Genomic DNA, 23,447 nt, shown 5'->3' with positions numbered 1-23,447 from the left:
CCAGAACTTGACCCACTGGAACAGGTGCTCACTGAAGACCTTTACAACCTGGACCAGTTCTGCAAAAAGCCCAGCATCCAGTGTATTCCATCTCCACAATGCTAAAGCTGCCAGAGAACTGAACATCCATCTGAGTGGACTCAAGATAAAGCTGTCAGAGAACTGAACATCCATCTGAGTGGACTCAAGATAAAGCTGCCTCTAATCCAACCCACCTCGGTGTGACCCTTGACAGAATCCTGTCCTTCAAGGAACACCTAAAAGGGAACGGCAGTGAAGTCCAGAAACAACCTGCTCTGCTGCAGCCTCCACACTGAGCTCTGCTGCAGCCTCCACACTGAGCTCTGCTGCAGCCTCCACACTGAGCTCTGCTGCAGCCTCCACACTGAGCTCTGCTGCAGCCTCCACACTGAGCTCTGCTGCAGCCTCCACACTGAGCTCTGCTGCAGCCTCCACACTGAGCTATGCTGCAGCCTCCACACTGAGCCTCCACACTGAGCTCTGCTGCAGCCTCCACACTGAGCTCTGCTGCAGCCTCTACACTGAACTCTGCTGCAGCCTCCACACTGAGCACCAGCAGTTACTCAAAGGATGCTTCAAAAGGTCAAAAACTCTCCCTGTCTACCAGGTCAAAGACTATCCCCATCTACCAGGTCAAAGGTCAAAGACTCTTCCCATCTACCAGGTCAAAGGTCAAAGACTATCCCCATCTACCAGGTCAAAGACTCTCCCGTCTACCAACACATGCAGACATCTAGTCTAATCTAAGATCTAAAGCTCCCTGTGGTGATGACTCATTTATACCATAGAGTTTGACATTAATATGGATCTGACCACGGACCCCCATGTGAACATATTTGTACCAGGGACCCCCATTTGAACAACACAATTTTAAAATAGCCTATATACATTTACAAAAATACTTTATTTTAAATATGCATCGCGAAACATTGTGAGATCTGCTGTTTTCAAATAGTGTGTACATATAGGGTTAACATTTTTGAACTGATTTTGAGACCACCGTTTCTTTTGTTTTATTTTTACATCAAATTTAGATTTTATTTTAGTGAGTCTTTTGAATGAAGCTTCATTTAGTTTTAGTCATATTTTAGTCATCTGAAACGTTTTAGTGTTAGTCTAGTTATAGTCGACTAAATATAAGATGTTAGTCGACTAAATCTATACAGGTAATTTAGTCGACTAAAATGTATTTTGGTGGGCCTTGGTGGCGTCGTAATGGGTGATTTTACACTTGGTGCATGCTGAAAATAGCCGATCTACAAGCTTGCAGTGCGACGCGTTGTGAGCTTGTAGATCTGCTATTTTCAGCATGTAACCAAGCATAAAATGACTTGTCTTTTAGTTCTACTGGATCTCTTCTCCACCCTAAGATTTTAGTCTAGTTTTCATTTGATGAGGAAATTGTCAGTATTGTCTTATAGTTTTAGTCATCATGTTAGTCTTCCTTAGTGAAAAAAGGTGGTCGGCGAACATTTTCCGTCATAGTTTTAGTCGACAAAATCAACACTAACTGGTTCTCAAAGTGTGGTCCAGGGTCCCCCGGGGGTCCTTGAGGGGAATCCAGGGGGTCCTAGAAGCTAAATGATCAAATATTAGACATATCTTACTTTACTACAGTATTTGAAAATATCAGATCTATAAGCTCACAATGCATTGGGTCAAAGGTCAAATACATGGGGGGGTGTTGACATGACAACGTCCAGGAGCTGTAATGTGTGATGTCACTGTGATGCTTATATACATCACCACGATGATGTCACCGTGATGTCATGAGTTACTCATGCCCAAATATGGAGTCCATGATGTCAGACTCGGCTATAGTGTCAAAGTACCCCGTGGTGACGGTGGTAACCATGACAACCTGCACTCACTCAAACATGTTGAGTAACCATGGCGACCTGATGATGTCACCCTCAAATAGAGCCTCTATCTCTGCTCACACAGACGCACTGAGGAGGAGGAGGAGTACCATAACCCGAACCCAGCATAGAGACGTTGAGTGGGCGTGGTCTGGAAGGTGTACAGGTGTCTCAGTGAGTCAGAGCACACTGTGTAGAAGGACAGAGTCCCAGCGGGACGGTCCACATACACTGATACTCTGTTGGAGCCTCTAGAGGCACAGACAGGGAAGACAGTCTGCTGTCCGTTGTGTTTGACATAGTACCTGGAACCATCAATACCATCACAGGACAGACTCCAGGACTTGTCATTCTCTCCAAGACTACAGTCACCACCACGTCCTTTCCTGCGGATTGTTCCGTCAGCGACTCCTATAACAACCCCTCCACTGCACTCTACCTCCCAGGAACAGCGTCCAGTCACACTCTGTGTACTCAGGACCTGTTCCCAGTAATCAAACCTGTCGGGGTGTTTAGGAGGATCCTGACCCCCTGACCTCTGTGTGACCTCCCTGTCGTCCTCAGACAGAGAGAGGTCTCTGTGTGCTGTGTTTGTGTCCAGTGTGAGACGCTGGAAATCTGATGAGAAAACAACACAGGAGACATTAAATACATCATTCACTGACTGACACCCACGCACAAATGCACATGCACGGTCGGACCCTTGCGCGCGCGCGCACACACACACACACACACACACACACACACACACACACACACACACACACACACACACACACACACACACACATGCACGGTCGCACACAAACACACGCACACACACACACACACACACACACACACACATGCACGGTCGCACACACACACACACACACATGGACGGTCGCACACACACACACACACACACACACACACACACACGCACACACACACACACACACACGCACAGTCACACACACACACACACACACACACACACACACACACACACGCGCGCGCAGTCACACACACACACACACACACACATGCACGGTCACACACATGCACGGTCACACACACACATGCGCGGTCACACTCAGTCATAAACACACTCACAGTCACACAAACACACTCACAGTCACACACAGTCGGAGTCACACACACACAGTCGCAGTCACACACACACATGCGCGGTCACACACACACACTCACAGTCACACACACACATGCACGGTCACACACACACTCAGTCACACACACACACATGCGCGGTCACACACACACTCACAGTCACGCACACACACATGCACGGTCACACACACACTCACAGTCACACACACACATGCGCGGTCACACACACACTCACAGTCACACACACATACATGCGCGGTCACACGCGCGCGTAGTTGCGGTCACACACACACTCACAGTCACACACACACATGCGCGGTCACACACACACATGCGCGGTCACACACCCACACATGCACGGTCACACACACACATGCACGGACACACACACGCGCGCGGACACACACACGTGGGCACACACACACGCGTGCGCAGTCACACACACACACACGTGCGCAGTCACACACACGCGCGCAGTCACGTGCGCGCATTCACGGTCACACACAATTTACAATTTACAATTTATGCATTTAGCAGACGCTCTTAATCCAGAGCGACTTACATTAAGCAAGAACAAAAATTTGCGGTTTTACACACATGAGCAGTCACACACACATGCGCGGTCACACACCCACATTAGGTACTGAACCCCTAATTGTGTTTGCTCAAGGACACTTGAGCAAGAACACTAACTCTGGACACTAACTCTGGGGAGCCCGGGTTCGAACAGGCAACCGTACGGTTACCATCCAGCCACTCTACCCCTGAGCCACCGCCACACACACATGCGTGGACACACACACGCACGCGGACACACACTCGCAAAGTCACACACACACATACGAGCGTGCAGTCACACACACACGCGTGCAGTCGCACAAACACGCGCACAGTCACACACACGTGCAGTGTCTGTCTCTATGTGTACGTGTCTGTCTCTCTGTGAACGTGTCTGTCTCTATGTGTACGTGTCTGTCTCATGTGTACGTGTCTGTCTCTATGTGTACGTGTCTGTCTCTCTGTGTACGTGTCTGTCTCTATGTATACGTGTCTGTCTCTATGTGTACGTGTCTGTCTCTATGTGTACGTGTCTGTCTCATGTGTACGTGTCTGTCTCTATGTGTACGTGTCTGTCTCTATGTGAACGTGTCTGTCTCTATGTGTACGTGTCTGTCTCTATGTGTACGTGTCTGTCTTTATGTGTCTGTCTCTATGTGAACGTGTCTGTCTCTATGTGTACGTGTCTGTCTCTATGTGTACGTGTCTGTCTCTATGTGTACGTGTCTGTCTCTATGTGTACGTGTCTGTCTCTCTGTGTACGTGTCTGTCTCTGTGTTTACGTGTCTGTCTCTATGTGTACGTGTCTGTCTTTATGTGTCTGTCTCTATGTGAACGTGTCTGTCTCTATGTGTAAGTGTCTGTCTCTATGTTTACGTGTCTGTCTCTATGTGTACGTGTCTGTCTCTATGTGTACGTGTCTGTCTCTCTGTGTATGTGTCTGTCTCTATGTTTACGTGTCTGTCTCTATGTGTACGTGTCTTTCTCTATGTGTACGTGTCTGTCTCTATGTGTACGTGTCTGTCTCTATGTGTACGTGTCTGTCTCTATGTGAACGTGTCTGTCTCTATGTGTACGTGTCTGTCTCTATGTGAACGTGTCTGTCTCTGTGTGTACGTCTGTCTCTATGTGTACGTGTCTGTCTCTATGTGTACGTGTCTGTCTCTATGTGTACGTGTCTGTCTCTATGTGTACGTGTCTGTCTCTGTGTACGTGTCTGTCTCTATGTGTACGTGTCTGTCTCTATGTGTACGTGTCTGTCTCTATTAGGGATGTCAGGGGTTAACCGGCTAACCGGTTAGCCGACCGTTAAGAAACATCCGGATATTTTTATCAGCTTTAACGGTTACTTTGCATAATAATAAATACCTTAAATACCTTTATTTTAGATCGTTTTTAGTAATAGTACAACATAAACATTACAGAGACTGTAGTTGTCACTGTACAATACTTTAAAACAGTTGTCATGTTGCACACATGCCTAAAATTGTTCTTATTTGCGCCGCCCAGCTTGTCACACTCCAGGCTGCATGAACAGCGCTCGGGCTCGGTTTTCTGCCCCCTCAATGTTCCAAAGTTCTCTGTTGTACTTCTGGCTAGTTGGCTACAAGGGTAGCTTTGCGGTAGTCGAAATGTAAGCGAGTGACAGCGAGACGCGATGAACACATGTCGACCGTATAAATGCAGAGACCTACTTGGCATTATTAATTCCATTATTGGCCATTTGGCATGGAGGGAGAACGTTTACAGCCGCTGCCGCTTCCTCCTCCTCCTCCTCCTATCCGTCTCCCGAGTCTCCACACTGGCACGGCTTACGGCTATCAAGTTAGCCATGTGCTATCGATGTTTGAGGGTTTTCTCATCAGCGAAAAGTCAACAAACAGAACACGGTGACATGCATGCTGATCTACCTTAATAATAAACAAAAGGCTTAGCCCATGCGTCCAGTGGCTTTATAGGTATAGGTTGCTCAGATCTGGAATGGATTTATTTATGTTTTGGACTAGAACCGGCGGACCTCTGTACTGTAGACGCGCAGATGCATACATCATGCACTGCGATGCGTTGTTTTTTATTGATGATTAAGCCTACAACAATTTATTTATATTGTTAAATGTTGCTTTTTTGTTTGTCTTTTAAAAAAGGAGCATAAATAAATGTATACCATTCGTCTACCAACTTTAATTATGTAGCCTATACATGCATATTACATTTGGGGTAGCCTATTAAAAAAAAAAAAAAAATCAACCACTATCCGTTAATGACCCGGTTAATCCTATCGGCTAACTGGCTGGGAAACTATCCGTTACTGACATCCCTAGTCTCTATGTGTACGTGTCTGTCTCTATGTGAACGTGTCTGTCTCTATGTGTACGTGTCTGTCTCTATGTGTACGTGTCTGTCTCTATGTGTACGTGTCTGTCTCTATGTGAACGTGTCTGTCTCTATGTGTACGTGTCTGTCTCTATGTGTACGTGTCTGTCTCTATGTGTACGTGTCTGTCTCTATGTGTACGTGTCTGTCTCTATGTGAACGTGTCTGTCTCTATGTGTACGTGTCTGTCTCTATGTGTACGTGTCTGTCTCTATGTGTACGTGTCTGTCTCTATGTGTACGTGTCTGTCTCTATGTGTACGTGTCTGTCTCTCTGTGTACGTGTCTGTCTCTATGTGTACGTGTCTGTCTCTATGTGTACGTGTCTGTCTCTATGTGTACGTGTCTGTCTCTCTGTGTACGTGTCTGTCTCTATGTGTACGTGTCTGTCTCCATGTGTACGTGTCTGTCTCTCTGTCCGAGCACGGAAAGCTGCAACGCGGTAACTCTGTCATTTCTCAACCATTTCGGACGCGCAAAGGCTTGCCAGAACCGTCCCGGCCCCCTGGGTACGTTCCTGGGGGTCTGGATGTTCCGGGGACCCCCACACGGTAACTCTGTCATTTTCCAAAAAGAATCAAAGTACAGCATAGAGCAATACAATACAGTACAGAGCAGTAACTATACCAATAAATGTATAGTTGCACAGTTCACACAATTTGTATTTCCAGTTGTCTCGTATGGTGTCAAATGGAGCGTGGAACAATGCAAATGATCAACACGGAGATCACTTGTGACTTTCTAACCAAAACGAGACACACCTGTGATCCGCACACATCACGGCTCTGCACCACCTTTCATGCATCGCACGTCAGAATTGAACTCATGCCAAATATAGACGAAATACATGTTATTTATGACCAGGTTAGTGAATGAGGCGCATTGTTTCTGTCAAACCACATGACCTCATCTTGATGGTGTTAAGGACCAGGCCAAGAGCACAGAGTAGAGAGCACAAGTGTTTTCAGGACAACATCAACCAAGTATACAACAGTGTATAAAATGTTAACGTGTGATGTTGACACAGACATACAGAGATACTCACGTTTTGTAATGAGTTGAGGGTTAGTAAGACAATCTTCTCCTCCATGTTTCACTCTGTAGGAAGTAGAACAACAATGCATCAATGTCTGACTGTCTAACACAACGTCTCCACTAGCTGACACTACAGTGTTTCACTCTGTAGGAAGTAGAACAACAATGCATCAATGTCTAACTGTTTAACACAACGTCTCCACTAGTTGACACTACAGTGTTTCACTCTGTAGGAAGTAGAACAACAATGCATCAATGTCTGACTGTCTAACACAACATCTCCGCTAGCTGACACTACAGTGTTTCACTCTGTAGGAAGTAGAACAACAATGCATCAATGTCTGACTGTCTATCACAACGTCTCCACTAGTTGACACTACAGTGTTTCTCCTATCATTATCTTGGCCCTGAAGCTCATCCAGACATACTCACTGCTGCCCAGTTTGGATCTCATCACCTCTTCAGACTCCACCTTAACCCCTATAGCACTCCATTCTCCTTTTATACCTTCTTGATGCAACTTTACTATGCACATATCTTGGATATGTCTTGTTCTTAATTTAGATTATTTTTGTTGTTTAGAGTACACATTTTTAGAGTTTCTTTGAGGCACTGCATTGTTCTCTCTGCATAATTTGTGACGTTGTGTCAGAGTGAATACACTGTAAAGGGAATCACTGCACTGTCCAACATGGACACAGCCCAAGTCTACTCACTTGCAGTTCTCCAGGACTGAATCATTCACCACGTTGAGGCTCAGGTCCAACTCTCTTAGGGAGGGATTAGAGCTTACAGCTGAGGCCAGAGCTTCACAGCATCTCTCTGACAAGAAGCAGTGAGCCAGTCTGAAACACCAGATGGAAACATGAATGAATGACACATTTATAATATGCATTATTCCTGGATTTAAAACCTGCTTCAAGGACTCTCATGTCCCACTTAGGGTGCCTTCACACCTGGATGTTTTAGTTCCATTAAAACAAACCCTGAACCCCCAACATAATCATATTTGAACTGGGACGCCCCAAAATACTTATATAATATTGAAACTGGGACCCCCAAAATACTTATATATTGAACTGAGACCCCCCAAAAGACTTATATATTGAACTGGGACCCCCCAAAGACTTATATATTGAACTGGGACCCCCCATCCTTGTAGGCATTAAATTAAAGGTGTAGTGAAATAGCCTTTTGTGCATTTTATTTTGAAGTTTCAGGATCTTAGTTTCTGAACCAATCAGAGCGTTGCATCCCTCCAGGCTATGGGGACGTAGGTCCGTCTCATGCACGACCACGTGCACGCACATGCACAGTGGTTTGTTTACAAGTGACAGAGAGACCTGCAGCAAAGCTAGGGGGTTATTACATTTTTATTTTTATGGACTTTTGATATAAAAACACACACAAATGAGAATTTCGGCATGCATCCATTGTTAGGTATGCCAATATGATGACCACGGATATGCTCTAAAAGTGTTTCACTACACCTTTAATGTGAAAATATTACCAAACTACAAGCTCACAACACCTCACAGTGAGCTTGCAGGTCGGCTATTTTCACGATGTTTGGCTCTTTCTTCCGTAATATTAGTATTATTATAATATAATTTAGAAGGTCGATAACTGTGGCTTAGCTACAACGGGTCGCAAGTCAAAAATAGCCGATCTACAACTCCTCTACGCGTTGTGAGAAACTCTGCTATATGATGAAGTAGCCGATATTCGCCTTAAAGGGATATTACACTTTTAACCCATTCTGACCTGAGATCAGATTCTAAAAATGTCTTCTACATCCTGACAGTTTTCATTCTGACCTGAGATCAGATTCTAAAAATGTCTTCTATGTCAGTCGCTCTTCGATTTTTCAAAAATAGCAGATCTACAAGCTCATAGCGCGCCACCGAGTGGCGCGCTATGAGCTTGTAGATCTGCTTTTTTTCAATAGCTAAAGCATAACGTAATGCTAACACCAAAATGGGTTCCCGCCTAAAACGGGTTAAACATGTTTGGGGTACTTTAACATCTACTCAGGGACATAGGCTTGGGTTAACATGATAACAAGCTTATTAATACATTCTCACCACAGCATCCATATTATATTCACATAATACAGTACATAATAAAACAGAGGTGATCAAAATATGGTAAATGTATCTTACTTTAGAACTTCCAGTCTACAGTGTGGGCTCTTCAGTGAAGCACAGAGCAGCTCCACTAGTCCTGAGTCCTGCAGGTCGTTTTCACTGAGGTACAATTCTCTCAAATGGGAAGGATTAGAGCTGAGAGCTGAAGACACAGCTTCAATGTCTGTCTTTCTGAGTTTACAGCCAGCAAGTCTGTGAATGCAGATTAAATAAGAGAAATCAAAACAAATTAAACCTAAATAATCATATCTGAACTTGGGAGACCCCTACCTGACAAGTACTTGGAATTATAGGCATTCCTTTCAGTTTCACTGATACATATTATGAAAATAGCCAAACTACAAGCTCACAATGCCTCACAGTGAGCTTGTAGATCAGCTATTTTCACAATGTTTGTGACTTTCTTCTGTAATATTTGACAATTTGGTTTTAAAAATGTTTTAAAGGTAATTTAATTTTACCTTAAATCCTAAACCACACCAAAGGGTCGGGTCGGGACAAAACCTTTTCTTTCTTTTGGTTTTTACATCAACCACACCAATGCAACTCAATGAGTTTTATTGGTGTGGTTTATCTTAAAAAACACTTTGTCCCGACCAGGGGGGCAGTCAGACAGATATTTTGTGAAGCCACTGAGGAAATCGGGATTTCCTGAAAGTTCATATAATTGTGTTGTGGCGCTGTCATTGGACCCATAAAAACCCATACCCCCATTGAAGTCCATGTACGTATTTGGGCCCAACTTCACCTAGACTGTATTACCTTAATAAACATGGTCATGAATACTTTCTGCTTCCAGTCACTAGTTTAAACTTTTCTAATGTCATAATATTCTTTTTGGAAAATTATGGTCCCATTTATTAAAAAAATTACCATAAAGTCGCATATGTTCTGAGGGGCGTGGCTACCGTTACAGTCTATGATCGGGATTCCCCTCCCACTCGAGTCAAAATAAAAACCAACGGAGAAGAAGGGGGGAAGTCCCGCCTCGTTGTCTGGGCCAGCCAATGGCGAGCTGGGCCAAAACGGATCTAGAAAGATGGCGACTTACAATACAAGGACTGACAGGCTTCATTTTACGTTCATGTTAGACCCGGAGAACGCTTTGTCCATATTTTTTACAGTCTATGGTCCCGACCCAACCCTTTGGTGTGGTTTGGGCTTTAAAAATGTACAGATACTCTGTATACTGTACACTTATACTGTGGTTTGTCGACTGTTCAGTGAGAAAACAATGCTGCACATTAAGCTAATCCTCTGGGGACCCCCTTGGGGGTCCAGACCCTCAGTTTGGGAACCACAGACCTAGACTAATAGAATGATAATTTATTAATCAAACGCAGCTCGCGGAGTCAGTTCAGTCAACCTCAAGGGAAGTTCTTGCCATGCTCAAAGGCCCATACTATGCTCAAGGGGTTAACATACTGCATTACTATGTGGGAGTATATGTGTGTTCAAGTCTCACACGTCATTCGCCGTTGCGGCAGTCAGCTGACTAATTGGGCAGGCTACTTAAGCTCACCAGACTCCATGCTCTTCCTGCCTCCTCTGCTCATGGTTCCCGGTTGTATGTGATGTTTTCTGTTCCTCGTGGTCGTTGCTGCTGCCTTGCTGTCCGCGGGTGCAGCTACTGCTGCTTAAATTATATGCTTCTCAGCTACTGTCCATGCTGTGATAAGGGCCTGCAGGTTGTATGCAAAATATTGAGTTTGATAGCCCACTGTATGATTCTGCTTGCTGCTGAGCTCGATTATGTGGCTTCAACAAGCTTCATAATAGCCTGTTCTGGTAATTAAGCGGATGCGCAGACAGTGCTGCAGCTTCTATTGTAATGTGGTACGTGTCTAGTGTCTACAGTCAAAGCCACGCTTTCATTTTACTGATGTTTTGCCAAGTCAGCTCAGGTTCAGTGTTTGTCCCCTCCAGCTATGGGTCCTGAACTCATGCGCAGTGGTTGCCACGTGCGCTTTTATAAGCAACTTGGGCTTGTTTTCTGTAGTCAATCGTTGTTCTGGGGTTCTGTCATGGATCCAAATGACCTTGTCCAATGAAATGTATCGTTTCAAGTCATCGTAGTCACTAGGGTATATATATTGTAAGCTAAGTTCTCACGTGGTGAGTCCTAGGTATGGGATGGTTCTACACCTAGTTGCTTTCTTTCTCAAGATCTGGCAACTCTGCTGCCTGTTTGTCTCCAGTTTTCATTCATTTTGAAGCAAGACTTCAGTCACACTCTGCTTACTCTAGTATTACTTAACACTTTCTATATGTGCTTGGAATGTATTGCCGTGAGTTAACTACCTTACTGGCAATCTCTATATAGATTTGGTGCTTTACTTCTTGTAGCCATGTGGTCGTTGAGGTTTCCTCATTGCCATGAGGGTTTGTTCATGCTAAACTAATGCTAAAGCTAGCACCCTTTCACCCTGTGATTATTTCAGTTTGAATTTATATGCGGCATAGTTATCATTCTTAAAGTTTTCCTGTTTCCATTCAGGACAGTATCATACGTTATTGTTAGTTCATCTCAATCGATTTCAGTTATGTGCAGTGTCATATTAAAGTAGGTTAAGATTGCAAATTGCATTTGCAGTAATCTCATGTCAAGTGTCATAGCCTTCTGTCTAGTTTATTTACTTCTGTAAGATTTGTTTCTAGCTGTTTATTTTGGATGTATTTCTTAAATGGGCTTTTTAGTGCTTCCTTGTCGTGGTGTCATGTCTCAGCTTCACTATCCGGGTTGAGCTGTCTTGGAGAAGAGTTAAAAACCTTAACAACTGCTGCCTCCGTCCGCCCCTCAAGCCTATCTAGCTGTCGGTCTAGTCACTCTAGTGTATACCCTCCTCACTCTCTTCGAGGTCAGAAGTTCAGATCAATATATACGTATACGCATATAGCGTCTTGTCACTGTGCGTCCCATTGCCCATTTGTGACTTTTAATGTCTCAGATTCATATTGTATGTTCTGTTGATCAGTCCGTGAGTGGGATTAGGTAATGGCAGTTGCTTCGTGGGACTGAAGATGTTTCAGAAGGTGGTAGGTTAGCAGCTTGCTGTGTTGCTTCATTTCTGCACAGCTAACATCCACTGCCAGGAGCTCTAAATTGAAACTCCTAAGCAATAATTCATCACTTATCTGTGAGAGGATCTGGGTTGAAGGAAGTCAGCCATAGACTATGTCTATGTTCGCAGCAAGCTTGGCTTCTGTGTCGCAGTGCTTGTGCGACCTATCGGTTGTGGTTTCCCCGGTGCAGTCTGGGAAATGTACTCTGCCAGTTGTATTCAGATCAGTAATCGATTTGATGTCGCTCAGTGTAAGTGTAACCCTAACCCTAACCTTAACCCAACAGGATAATTATGTCATGATATACATGGAGGCCTCATATCTGGTCTCGAAACGAGCCTCCAGATTCCTAAGGCTGCCCCTGGTTAGTTGTGTGACCTCATGCAGTGTGTCATCAGGACAACGGATCCAAATGTTTGGCTCATGGTGCTCATTAAACGTCTATGTTAAAGTAGTCTATAGTCGTGCAAGATGGCCAGTATATCTTGTTAACCTATTCAACGTTGCAGTTAGTAGGGATGGGGCAGATTTTCTTGTGGCTGCTTGGTAGCTACTTTTTCAGGCGGAATCCTACTGTAAGCCTACATTTTCTGGTACCAGCTCAGCGGCCTCGTGGTTAGACGCGTCCGCCCCCGGACTGGGAGGTTGCGGCTCGATCACCGGCTGGGTCATTCCAAAGACTAAAAATAAAATGGGACCCAGTGCCTCCTTCGATCCTCGACACCAATGGTCGGAGTGGAGTGAGTCCCTGCGTCATGCTAGCGTCACGTCCAGGGGCTGTACGTGTACATCAATCTGCTCACTCTGCTGAAACAAGAGTTAGGCTCCTGCCCTCGGGCCTCATGACTCGGCAAGGTTGTTTTCTGCCCATCTTAGTTATTGCAACTAATGGCATGACAGTAATCAATTCATAGTTAATTGCATAGATGTTGTCAAACAACCGTAACCTTTGTCATTGCTTCTTCATAGAAGCTGTTTAGCGTTGTGTTAAATTAATTTATAATATTAATTAATTATTAATACTAATTAATATTTAATACAAAAAGTGGCTATTCAGGACAGGCACATATCTAGGCATGCTTTCTCTCAAAGCATATCATGTTTTATCTGTTATCTGTGGCTCATCCGTTCATCAGGTCATGACCCCCAGATGATCTTCTGGTCCTAAGCTTTCTTTCAGCACAATCACAGATGTCCTGGGTCGCTCAGTCAGGAGATTCACCAATGCTTCTTCAGCCGGTGTTGGCCGGTTGGGGTTTCTTCGAAACTGATGGTTCTAGTATCTAGCGAAGAAGTAAGTCCATCACCATCACCCATGTGCAGGCTGCAGTGCTGTCGATTCTGCAGCATTATAGACTGCTTGCATGGGACATAGTAGTGTATCTCATCTTAGTTCTGGACGAGGGTGGTCTCGAACAGTTCTCGGGTCTGTATGACATGAAGCTTATTTTAACTTCCTTAAAACTCATAATGTCATAATATTCTTTTTGGAAAATTATGTTCCCATTTATTAGAAAAATGACCATAAAGTCGCGCATGTTCTGAGGGGCGTGGCTACCGTTACAGTCTATGAACGGGATCCCCCACCCACTCGAGTCAAAATAAAAACCAACAAAGAAGAAGGGGGAAGTCCCGCCTCGTTGTCTGGGCCAGCCAATGGGCCAGCTGGCCTGAACTGGGCCAAAACGGATCTAGAAAGATGGCGACTTCCATTGCAAGGACTGACAGGCTTCATTTTACGTTCACGTTAGACCCGCGGAACGCTTTGTCCATATTTTTTACAGTCTATGGTTGCGATGCAAAGCATTGTATGCTTATAGATCTGTGAGTGACACCTTTCAACTACTGAGTGCTTTCACCACAGTGAAGCGGATTTAATGTTGGGTATTTTGGCTGTTTTATATGGTGTTAAAAGGGGCGTGGAACAATGCAGAACAATGCAGACAATACAGACAATACCACTAATCACTATTTGAAATGCAGACACCTTTTATGCCAACCTTCATTTATAATTATAGTGTTAACTGTAATGGCATTTATGGCATGTTTCTATTCACTTGACTACTAACCGAGCCTTTCTGCAGTTCCTCACAGCTGGGATCAGTCTCCTTCGCCCCTCCTCTGATGTGTTGTATTTGTCCAGGTCCAACTCTTCCAGAACCTCCTCTGACATCTGCAGCATGAGGGCCAGAGCTGAACACTGGGTCTCAGACAGTTTCTCTGTTCTGTTCTCTGACTTCAGGAACTGTTGGATCTCCTGATGTAGTGAGTGGTCGTTCATCACCATCAGACAGTTTGGGAACCACAGCCCTAGACTAATAGAATGATAATAGATAAGTACAGTATAGTTAGATGCAGACTATTGATTAATGCGTATTAATGCGTACCACGGTAAAGCTCGATAACTGTGGCGTAGCTACAAGGGGTTGAACGTCGAAAATAGCCGATCTGCAAGCTCACACGTGTTGTGTCCTAGCTGTGATTCGATTCAGTTCAATTTTATTAAAGTGTCGACTCACAACAAGTTGTCTCAAGACACTTTACATGTAGAGCAGAGAACCAACATAGATCCCACCCTGAGCATTAAGACATTTGGAGACAGTGAGCTTGTAGATCAGCTATTTTCAGTGCACAACCACGTTGTATGTCGAAGTAGCCTATACATTTGCCTTAAAGGGATATTACACGTTCAATATCAAAGCTTATTAATACATTCTCACAACAGCATTCATATTATATTCACATAATACAGTACATAATAAAACAGAAGTGATCAAAATAAATGTGGTAAATGTATCTTACTTTAGAACTTCCAGTCTACAGTGTGGGCTCTTCAGTGAAGCACAGAGCAGCTCCACTAGTCCTGAGTCCTGCAGGTCGTTTTCACTGAGGTCCAATTCTCTCAAATGGGAAGTATTAGAGCTGAGAGCTGAAGCCACATCTTCAACGTCTGTCTTTCTGAGTTCACAGCCAGCAAGTCTGTGAATTCAGATTAAATTAGAGAAATCAAAACAAATTAAACCTAAATAATCATTATCTGAACTTGGGAGACCCCTACCTGACAAGTACTTGGAATTATAGGCATTACTTTCAGTTTCACTGATACATATTGTGAAAATAGCCAAACTACAAGCTCACAATGCCTCACAGTGAGCTTGTAGATCAGCTATTTTCATCAGTAATATTTGACAATTTGGTTTTAAAAATGTTTAAAAAGTAATTTAATTGTACCTTAAATCCTAAACCACACCAAAGGGTCGGGTCTGGACAAAACCTTTTCTTTATATTTGTTTTTACATCAACCACACCAATGCAACTCAATGAGTTTCATTGGTGTGGTTTATCTTAAAAAAACACTTTGTCCCGACCCAACCCTTTGGTGTGGTTTGGGCTTTAGGAATGTACAGATACTCTGTATACTGTACACTTATACTGTTGGTTTGTCTACTGTTCAGTGAGAAAACAATGCTTCACATTAAGATAATCCTCTGGGGACCCCCTTGGGGGTCCAGACCCTCAGTTTGTGAACCACAGACCTAGACTAATAGAATGATAATTTATTAGTACAGTAGTTAAATGCAGACTATTGATTATGTATTAATGCGTACCACGGTAAAGCTCGATAACTGTGGCGTAGCTACAAGGGGTTGAACGTCGAAAATAGCCGATCTGCAAGCTCACAAGTGTTGTGTCCTCGACGCGCTGTGATTCAATTCAGTTAAATTTTATTAAAGTGTCGACTCACAACAAGTTGTCTCAAGACACTTTACATGTAGAGCAGAGAACCAACATAGATCCCACCCTGAGCATTAAGACATTTGGAGACAGTGAGCTTGTAGATCAGCTATTTTCGGTGCGCAACCACGTTGTAGGCTACTGTATGTCGAAGTAGCCTACAATACATTTGCCTTAAAGGGATATTACACGTTCAATATCAAGCTTATTAATTCATTCTCACCACAGCATTCATATTATATTCACATAATAATAAAACAGAAGTGATCAAAATAAATGTGGTAAATGTATCTTACTTTAGAACTTCCAGTCTACAGTGTGGGCTCTTCAGTGAAGCACAGAGTCCTGAGTCCTGCAGGTCGTTTTCACTGAGGTCCAATTCTCTCAAATGGGAAGGATCAGAGCTGAGAGCTGAAGACACATCTTCAACGTCTGTCTTTCTGAGTTTACAACCAGCAAGTCTGTGAATGCAGATTAAATAAGAGATTATAAAAACAAATTATACCTAAAAAAAATATTTGAACTGAGGACCCAATACCCTGACAAGCAAGAATTGTAGGCATTTCATTTAGTTTGACTCGGCTGCACAGATACCGTAATATTCGCCAATTTACCAAATTGGTTTTAAAAATGTTTTAAAAGTCATTAAATTGTACCTTTTAGAAATGTGCAGATACTAGTCTGTACACTTAAACTGTATGTTGGTGTGTTTACTGTTGAGTGAGAAACCACACTAGTTGCACATTAAGCTAATCATCTGGGGACCCCCTTGGGGGTCCAGACCCTCAGTTTGGGAACCACAGGCCTAGACTATTATAATGATATTTGATTGGTACAGTAGGTAGATGCAGGATATTGATTATGTGTTGATCTGTTGCGTACCTCGGTAAAGCTTGATAACTGTGGCGTAGCTACAACGGGTCGCACGTATAAAATAAACAATCATACAAGCTCACAAGCGCTGCGTCATCGACGCGTTGTGAGTTTGTACATCAGCTGTTTATGGTGTGTAATCCAGTTGTATGACGAAGTAGCTCAGAAGCTTATACATTTGCCTTAAAGGATTATTACACTTTCAAACATATTTGGGTAATTTTATCTACTCAGGCCCATAAGCTTGGGTTACCTGCATGATATCAAGCTTATTAATATTCTCACCACAGCAATCATATTATATTCACATAATACAGTGCATAATAAAACAGAAGTGATCAAATATAAATGTGGTAAATGTATCTTACTTTAGAACTTCCAGTCTACAGTGTGGGCTCTTCAGTGAAGCACAGAGTCCTGAGTCCTGCAGGTCGTTTTCACTGAGGTCCAATTCTCTCAAATGGGAAGGATTAGAGCTGAGAGCTGAAGACACATCTTCAACGTCTGTCTTTCTGAGTTTACAGCCAGCAAGTCTATGAATGCAGATTAAATAAGAGATTATAAAAACAATTTATACCTAAATAATCATATCTGAACTTGGGAGACCCCTACCTGACAAGTAATTGGAATTATAGGCATTACTTTCAGTTTCACTGATACATATTATTAAAATAGCCAAACTACAAGCTCACAATGCCTCACAGTGAGCTTGTAGATCAGCTATTTTCACAATGTTTGCGACTTTCTTCCGTAATATTTGACAATTTGGTTTTAAAAATGTTTGAAAAGTAATTTAATTGTACCTTAAATCCTAAACCACACCAAAGGGTTGGGTCGGGACAAAACCTTTTCTTTCTTTTGGTTTTTACATCAACCACACCAATGCAACTCAATGAGTTTCATTGGTGTGGTTTACCTTTAAAAAAAAACACACACTTGGTCCCGACACAACCCTTTGGTGTGGTTTGGGCTTTAGAAATGTACAGATACTCTGTATACTATACACTTATACTGTGGTTTGTCTACTGTTCAGTGAGAAAACAATGCTGCACATTAAGCTAATCCTCCTGGGGACCCCCTTGGGGGTCCAGGCCCTCAGTTTGGGAACCACAGACCTAGACTAATAGAATGATAATTGATTAGTACAGTAGGTAGATGCAGACTATTGATTACGTATTAATGCGTACCACGGTAAAGCTCGATAACTGTGGCGTAGCTACAAGGGGTTGAACGTCGAAAATAGCCGATCTGCAAGCTCACAAGTGTTGTGTCCTCGACGCGCTGTGATTAAATTCAGTTCAATTTTATTAAAGTGTCGACTCACAATAAGTTGTCTCAAGACACTTTACATGTAGAGCAGAGAACCAACATAGATCCCACCCTGAGCATTAAGACATTTGGAGACAGTGAGCTTGTAGATCAGCTATTTTCAGTGCGCAACCACGTTGTATGTCGAAGTAGCCTATACATTTGCCTTAAAGGGATATTATTATTACGCGTTCAATATCAAGCTTATTAATACATTCTCACCACAGCATTCATATTATATTCACATAATACAGTGCATAATAAGCAGAAGTGATCAAAATAAATGTGGTAAATTAGTGATGCACCGAATATTCGGCCGCAGAAAATATTCGGCAGAAAATGGCTAAAAATGCATTTTCGGCCTATTCGGTCTCGGCCTGAATAGGCAGAAAATATATCACCGAATAGTGTATGCAATTAATGCATTCAAAAGAGCTGAATAAATGTTTTATGGACCCATAATAGTGATTAATATTTAAGTTAAGTTTTGCCATAACCATTTATTTTGCCATAAATCAGGTAGCTTTAAGGTACGGCCGTGACAGCAATGGTAGGAAAAAAGATGTATAATATTAATCATATTCGGATATTCGGTATTCGGTTTTCGGCCAACTGTTTCCTATATTCGGTATTCGGTTTCGGCCAAGAATTTCCCTTTCGGTGCATCCCTATGGTAAATGTATCTTACTTTAGAACTTCCAGTCTACAGTGTGGGCTCTTCAGTGAAGCACAGAGTCCTGAGTCCTGCAGGTCGTTTTCACTGAGGTCCAATTCTCTCAAATGGGAAGGATTAGAGCTGAGAGCTGAAGACACATCTTCAACGTCTGTCTTTCTGAGTTTACAGCCAACAAGTCTGTGAATGCAGATTAAATAAGAGATTAGAAAAACAAATGATACCTAGTTCACTGTCATCCTATCTAGTTATCCAGAGATATAGACACCACTTGACAACACATTTTGATATCAAAGACTTCAACCAGCAGTTGAAGGAGTGAAATGAAGACTGAACAACAACATTGGATATTTACTGCCTAAACGGTGTAAAAGTTTCACAAACAAGCTGCTGGAGACCAGCATTCAGTCTCTATTTCTGTTCCCTGTCTCCTCAGGCTGGGCCACAGCTGTAGGCTTTACTGTTAGTTTGAATTGACCCCAATATTATAATATTGCATAACCTACAATATTATAACATTTCATAACCTACAATATTATAACATGCATCATAACCTACAATATTATAACATTTCATAAGCCAATAAAAGGAAATGAGCAGCTCCAAACGTTGCATCAAACATATGCACAGATATATGAAGTGTCTTATATTATTAATATTGATCCTTTTCACAAGCAACAACTGTTAACTTATGCTCCTTTAACGGAGTAATTAAAAGAACCGTGGCAGTTCAAATATCATTATTGAATCTGGAGCTTAGACAAACTATGTTGCTTATAACTTAAGTTGTCCATGAATATTCAGCCATTATACAGCATTGATAATTTCATTCGCCAGCTACTACACTTAGGACAACATTATCTTTAAATTATTGCCAGGATGTGTGTTGTGCACCTTCATGCTAGACAGATGATGACACACACATGGTCCCTGGAGGATGGACCCTACAGATCATATCACACACATGGTCCCTGGAGGATGGAGGATTAAGTGACTCATGGCCTTTCCCTCTAGGTCAACTTTGTACCACTTTCAAAAGCTTTGGCTGCTTTTTATATTACATCGCATCGAGGGACTCCCTTTGATAATTAACCAGACCTACAAGCTGTCAATTTGTTGCGATGCAAAGCATTGTATGCTTATAGATCTGTGAGTGACACCTTTCAACTTGTTCTACTGAGTGCTTTCACCACAGTGAAGCGGATTTAACGTTGGGTATTTTGGCTGTCTTTTATGGTGTTAAAAGGGGCGTGGAACAATGCAGACAATACACACAATACCCATAATACCACACAATACCACTAATCACTATTTGAAATGCAGACACCTTTTATGCCAACCTTCATTTAGCATTTATGGCATGTTTCTATTCACTTGACTACTAACCGAGCCTTTCTGCAGTTCCTCACAGCTGGGATCAGTCTCCTTCGCCCCTCCTCTGATGTGTTGTATTTGTCCAGGTCCAACTCTTCCAGAACCTCCTCTGACATCTGCAGCATGACGGCCAGAGCTGAACACTGGGTCTCAGACAGTTTCTCTGTTCTGTTCTCTGACTTCAGGAACTGTTGAATCTCCTGATGTAATGATTGGTCGTTCATCTCCATCAGACAGTGGAAGATGTTGATACATCTGTCAGGAGAGGCATCATCACGAGTTAACATCTCCTTCAGGTTCTGGATGGCTTTCTGGATCTCCTTCTTTTTCTGACCCAGCAGACCTCCTAACAGACTTTTCTTTGTCTGACCCAGCAGGCCTCCTAACAGACTTTGGTTGGACTCCAGTGAGAGGCCATGAAGGAACCGAACAAGTAGGTCCAGGTGGCCATTTTTACTCTTCAGGGATTTTTCCATAGCAGATTTCAGGAAGTCGGAGAGGGAGCTCTTACCTCTGTATTTTTCATCTTCCAGGAATGTCTTCAGTACCTTCATGTTCTTCTGTGTGAAACAGTGGTACAGGTAGACTGCAGCCATAAACTCCTGGATGCTCAGATGAACAAAGCTGTAGACCTTTTTCTGAAACAGCACACTCTCTGTTTTGAAGATCTGTGTGCACACTCCTGAGTACAGCGAGGCGTCTTTCACATCAAGACCACACTCTTCCAGGTCTTCTTGGTAGAACATGATGCTACTTTTCTTGAGATGTCGAAATGCCAGCATGCCCAGGTTCAGAAGAACTTTCCTGTCAGTCTTAGTGAGCTGCTGTTGAGTCCTTTTTTTCTTTTCTTTTTTTTTCACATTATGAGTCTCATCATACTTCTGCTTCTTCCTGTTTGTCAGAGCCAACAGGAAGTGGCAGCACATCTCAGTCAGGGTCTTGGGCAGCTGTCCAATGGTGGTGTGTGTCCTCAACATGTCCAGCAGAACGGTAGCAATGATCCAACAGAAGAGTGGGATGTAACACATGATGTGGAGGCTCCTCGATGTCTTCAAGTGTGAGAGAACTCTGTCGGCCAGCTTCTCTTCACTGAATCTCTTCCTGAAGTACTTCTCCTTCTGGGGGTCTGTGAACCCTCGCACTTCTGTCACCATGTCAACACATGCAGGAGGGATCCGATTGGCTGCTGCAGGTCTGGTGGTTATCCAGAGGAGGGCCGAGGGGAGCAGATTCCTCTTGATGAGGTTTGTCAACAGAGCATCCACCGATGATGTCACTGTGACATCAGAGATGATTTCATTTTTGTCGAAGTGCAACGGAGACCTGCTTTCATCGAGGCCATCGAAGATGAAGCAAACTTTCCAGGCAGCGAGCTGCTCTGCTGTGACCTTCTTTAATGTTGGGTGGAAATCATGGATCAGGTTGAGAAGGCTGTAGTGCTTATCTCTGACCAAGTTCAGCTCCCGGAATGAAAAGGGAACCACGAGATCTATATCTTGATTCTCCAAACCTCTTGCCCAGTCCAGAAGAAACTTGCGCACAGAGAATGTTTTTCCAATGCCAGCGATGCCTTCGGTCAGAACGCTTGTGCTGGGTGTCTTTCTGCCAGGGAGGAGGATCTTAAAGATTTTACAGCAGTTGATTGCATCGTCATGGAAGGTCTTCATGTTGGAAGCTGTTTCAAGCTGTATCACCTCATGTTGGCGATTAACCCCTTCACTCTCTCCCACTGAGATGTAGAGCTCTGAGTAGGTGCCGGTGACGGAGGTTCCAGACTCTTCCGTCATGTCGTCTTTCACTTCATCAAGACTGTTCACACTGTCCTTATAATCGTTCAAAATACTGACATCTGAAATGAGAAGAACATTTATGTTTTAAACATTGAGGTTAATTTATAACTTTACATGTATACAGCACACATTAATATTAAATACCTCCAGAAACTATGCAATTTGTTCAGAAAAACAGGCAAAAGTAACAACACAAGATCAGTTGTTTTTGTCCAGCTGTTGAGTTGATAGTTGTTCAGCTTCATTATATGCACTTGGATATAATTGATATAGACAATAATTATTTGAACATTTAGTCTATGATTTCAATTTATCAGCATGCATTTTCAATGAGTGCACATTCTTACTTTGTCCACCTGTGTTTTGACTGGGTGTCTTCAGTCCAGTTGTGGTTTGACTGGGTGTCTTCAGTCCAGGTGTTGTTTGACTGGGTGTGGTGAGTCCAGGTGTGGGACTGCAGTGTCAGACACACACACACACACACACACACACACACACACACACACACACACACACACACACACACACACGTGTCAACATATCCCACGTGAAACCTGGTATATTCTTCGTCGTACAACATGGTGTTGAATGCTGAAAATAGCAGATTTACAAGCTCACAACGTGTCACGTCCACCACACGTTGTGAGCAGCTAGTTTCAGCACATGGAAATATGCAGGCTGAGCCGTTTAGAAACTTTCCACTTCACAATAAAAGCACATCAGCTTTCACATTAATTCCATATAAAGGAAGAGTGGGCACGTGGGCACCTCAGTGTTACATATCCTTATTGGCCATTAGGTTGAACATGCCCATGCAGAAGGGTGGGCACCTCCGTGTTAAATATCCTTATTGGCCATTAGGTTGAACATGCCCATGCAGAAGGGTGGGCACCTCCGTGTTAAATATCCTTATTGGCCATTAGGTTGAACATGCCCATGCAGAAGGGTGGGCACGTGGGCATCTCCGTGTTAAATATCCTTATTGGCCAATAGGTTGAACATGCCCATTTCTGTTATAGCCAAATGATAATAACGAAAATGCACTATAGGTTAATTCATTATAATAATGTCCTATAGAATGTGTGTGAGTGAGAAATATTCCATGTTATGTGCTTAATTTTAGGGCCGATTCATACTCCTATTTTAGAGCCGAATAAAAGTCGGTTCGGCTCTGTAGAGCCTACAATTTGACGTCATTTGAGGTTCGGGGGGGCGGGTACCGTCCTAAAGTCGGCTCTTCGGTGCTACTGAAAATTTCTGACGAGCCAAAATCATTTCGGCACTACAGCGCCGAAACAGGAGTATGAATCGGCCCTAAGGCATTTATGCTTCAGCCAAGAAAACCTTTGTTAGCCTTGGTGATAAGGTCATACAAAGAAAAAGTTGGTGCTACCTAATTTGTGGTGGCGCTACCAACTGAAAAGGTAGGTGGCACCAGTGTTACCTGTGAAAAAGTTAGTCTGGAGCCCTGATTGTAACAGTTATCTCCTTAAAGGCCCAATGTCACGCCCCTCGGGAGATAAGAACGG

The 23,447-nt window shown here is 43.2% G+C and overlaps 2 protein-coding genes across 2 annotated transcripts in view; both read right to left on the bottom strand.

Moving 5' to 3' along the window:
- Positions 1–23,447, bottom strand: part of LOC308321915 (apolipoprotein(a)-like) — a gene marked incomplete at its 3' end in the record, with an annotated part of 666,829 nt that overhangs the window by 578,000 nt on the left and 65,382 nt on the right. The gene's annotated exons all lie outside the window — the stretch shown is intronic.
- Positions 1,697–22,364, bottom strand: LOC308320875 (NACHT, LRR and PYD domains-containing protein 3-like). Its single transcript, XM_080771584.1, has 9 exons — positions 22,266–22,364; positions 20,141–21,977; positions 18,770–18,934; positions 17,142–17,306; positions 16,197–16,361; positions 9,118–9,294; positions 7,672–7,800; positions 6,966–7,018; positions 1,697–2,498 (listed from the first exon to the last, which is right to left on the bottom strand). Exons 2-9 carry the CDS (start codon positions 21,913–21,915, stop codon positions 1,948–1,950), a joined length of 3,180 nt encoding a protein of 1,059 aa, XP_080627710.1. The 5' UTR covers positions 21,916–21,977; positions 22,266–22,364; the 3' UTR covers positions 1,697–1,947.

This window comes from Protomyctophum bolini, assembly GCF_963924005.1.
Source record: "Protomyctophum bolini genome assembly, chromosome: 9".
Classification (NCBI taxonomy): Eukaryota; Metazoa; Chordata; class Actinopteri; order Myctophiformes; family Myctophidae; genus Protomyctophum; species Protomyctophum bolini.
Note: the sequence above shows the minus strand (reverse complement) of the source record. Positions and strands in the feature narration are given on the sequence as shown.

Coding starts and splice junctions, on each gene's coding strand:
- LOC308320875 (XM_080771584.1), bottom strand. CDS start 21,915: ATGACGGAAGAGTCTGGAACCTCCGTCACCGGCACCTACTCAGAGCTC. Junction 9,295..16,196: donor TGTAGACTGGAAGTTCTAAA/GTAAGATACATT, acceptor CTGCATTCACAG/ACTTGCTGGCTGTAAACTCA. Junction 7,801..9,117: donor TGTAGACTGGAAGTTCTAAA/GTAAGATACATT, acceptor CTGGTGTTTCAG/ACTGGCTCACTGCTTCTTGT.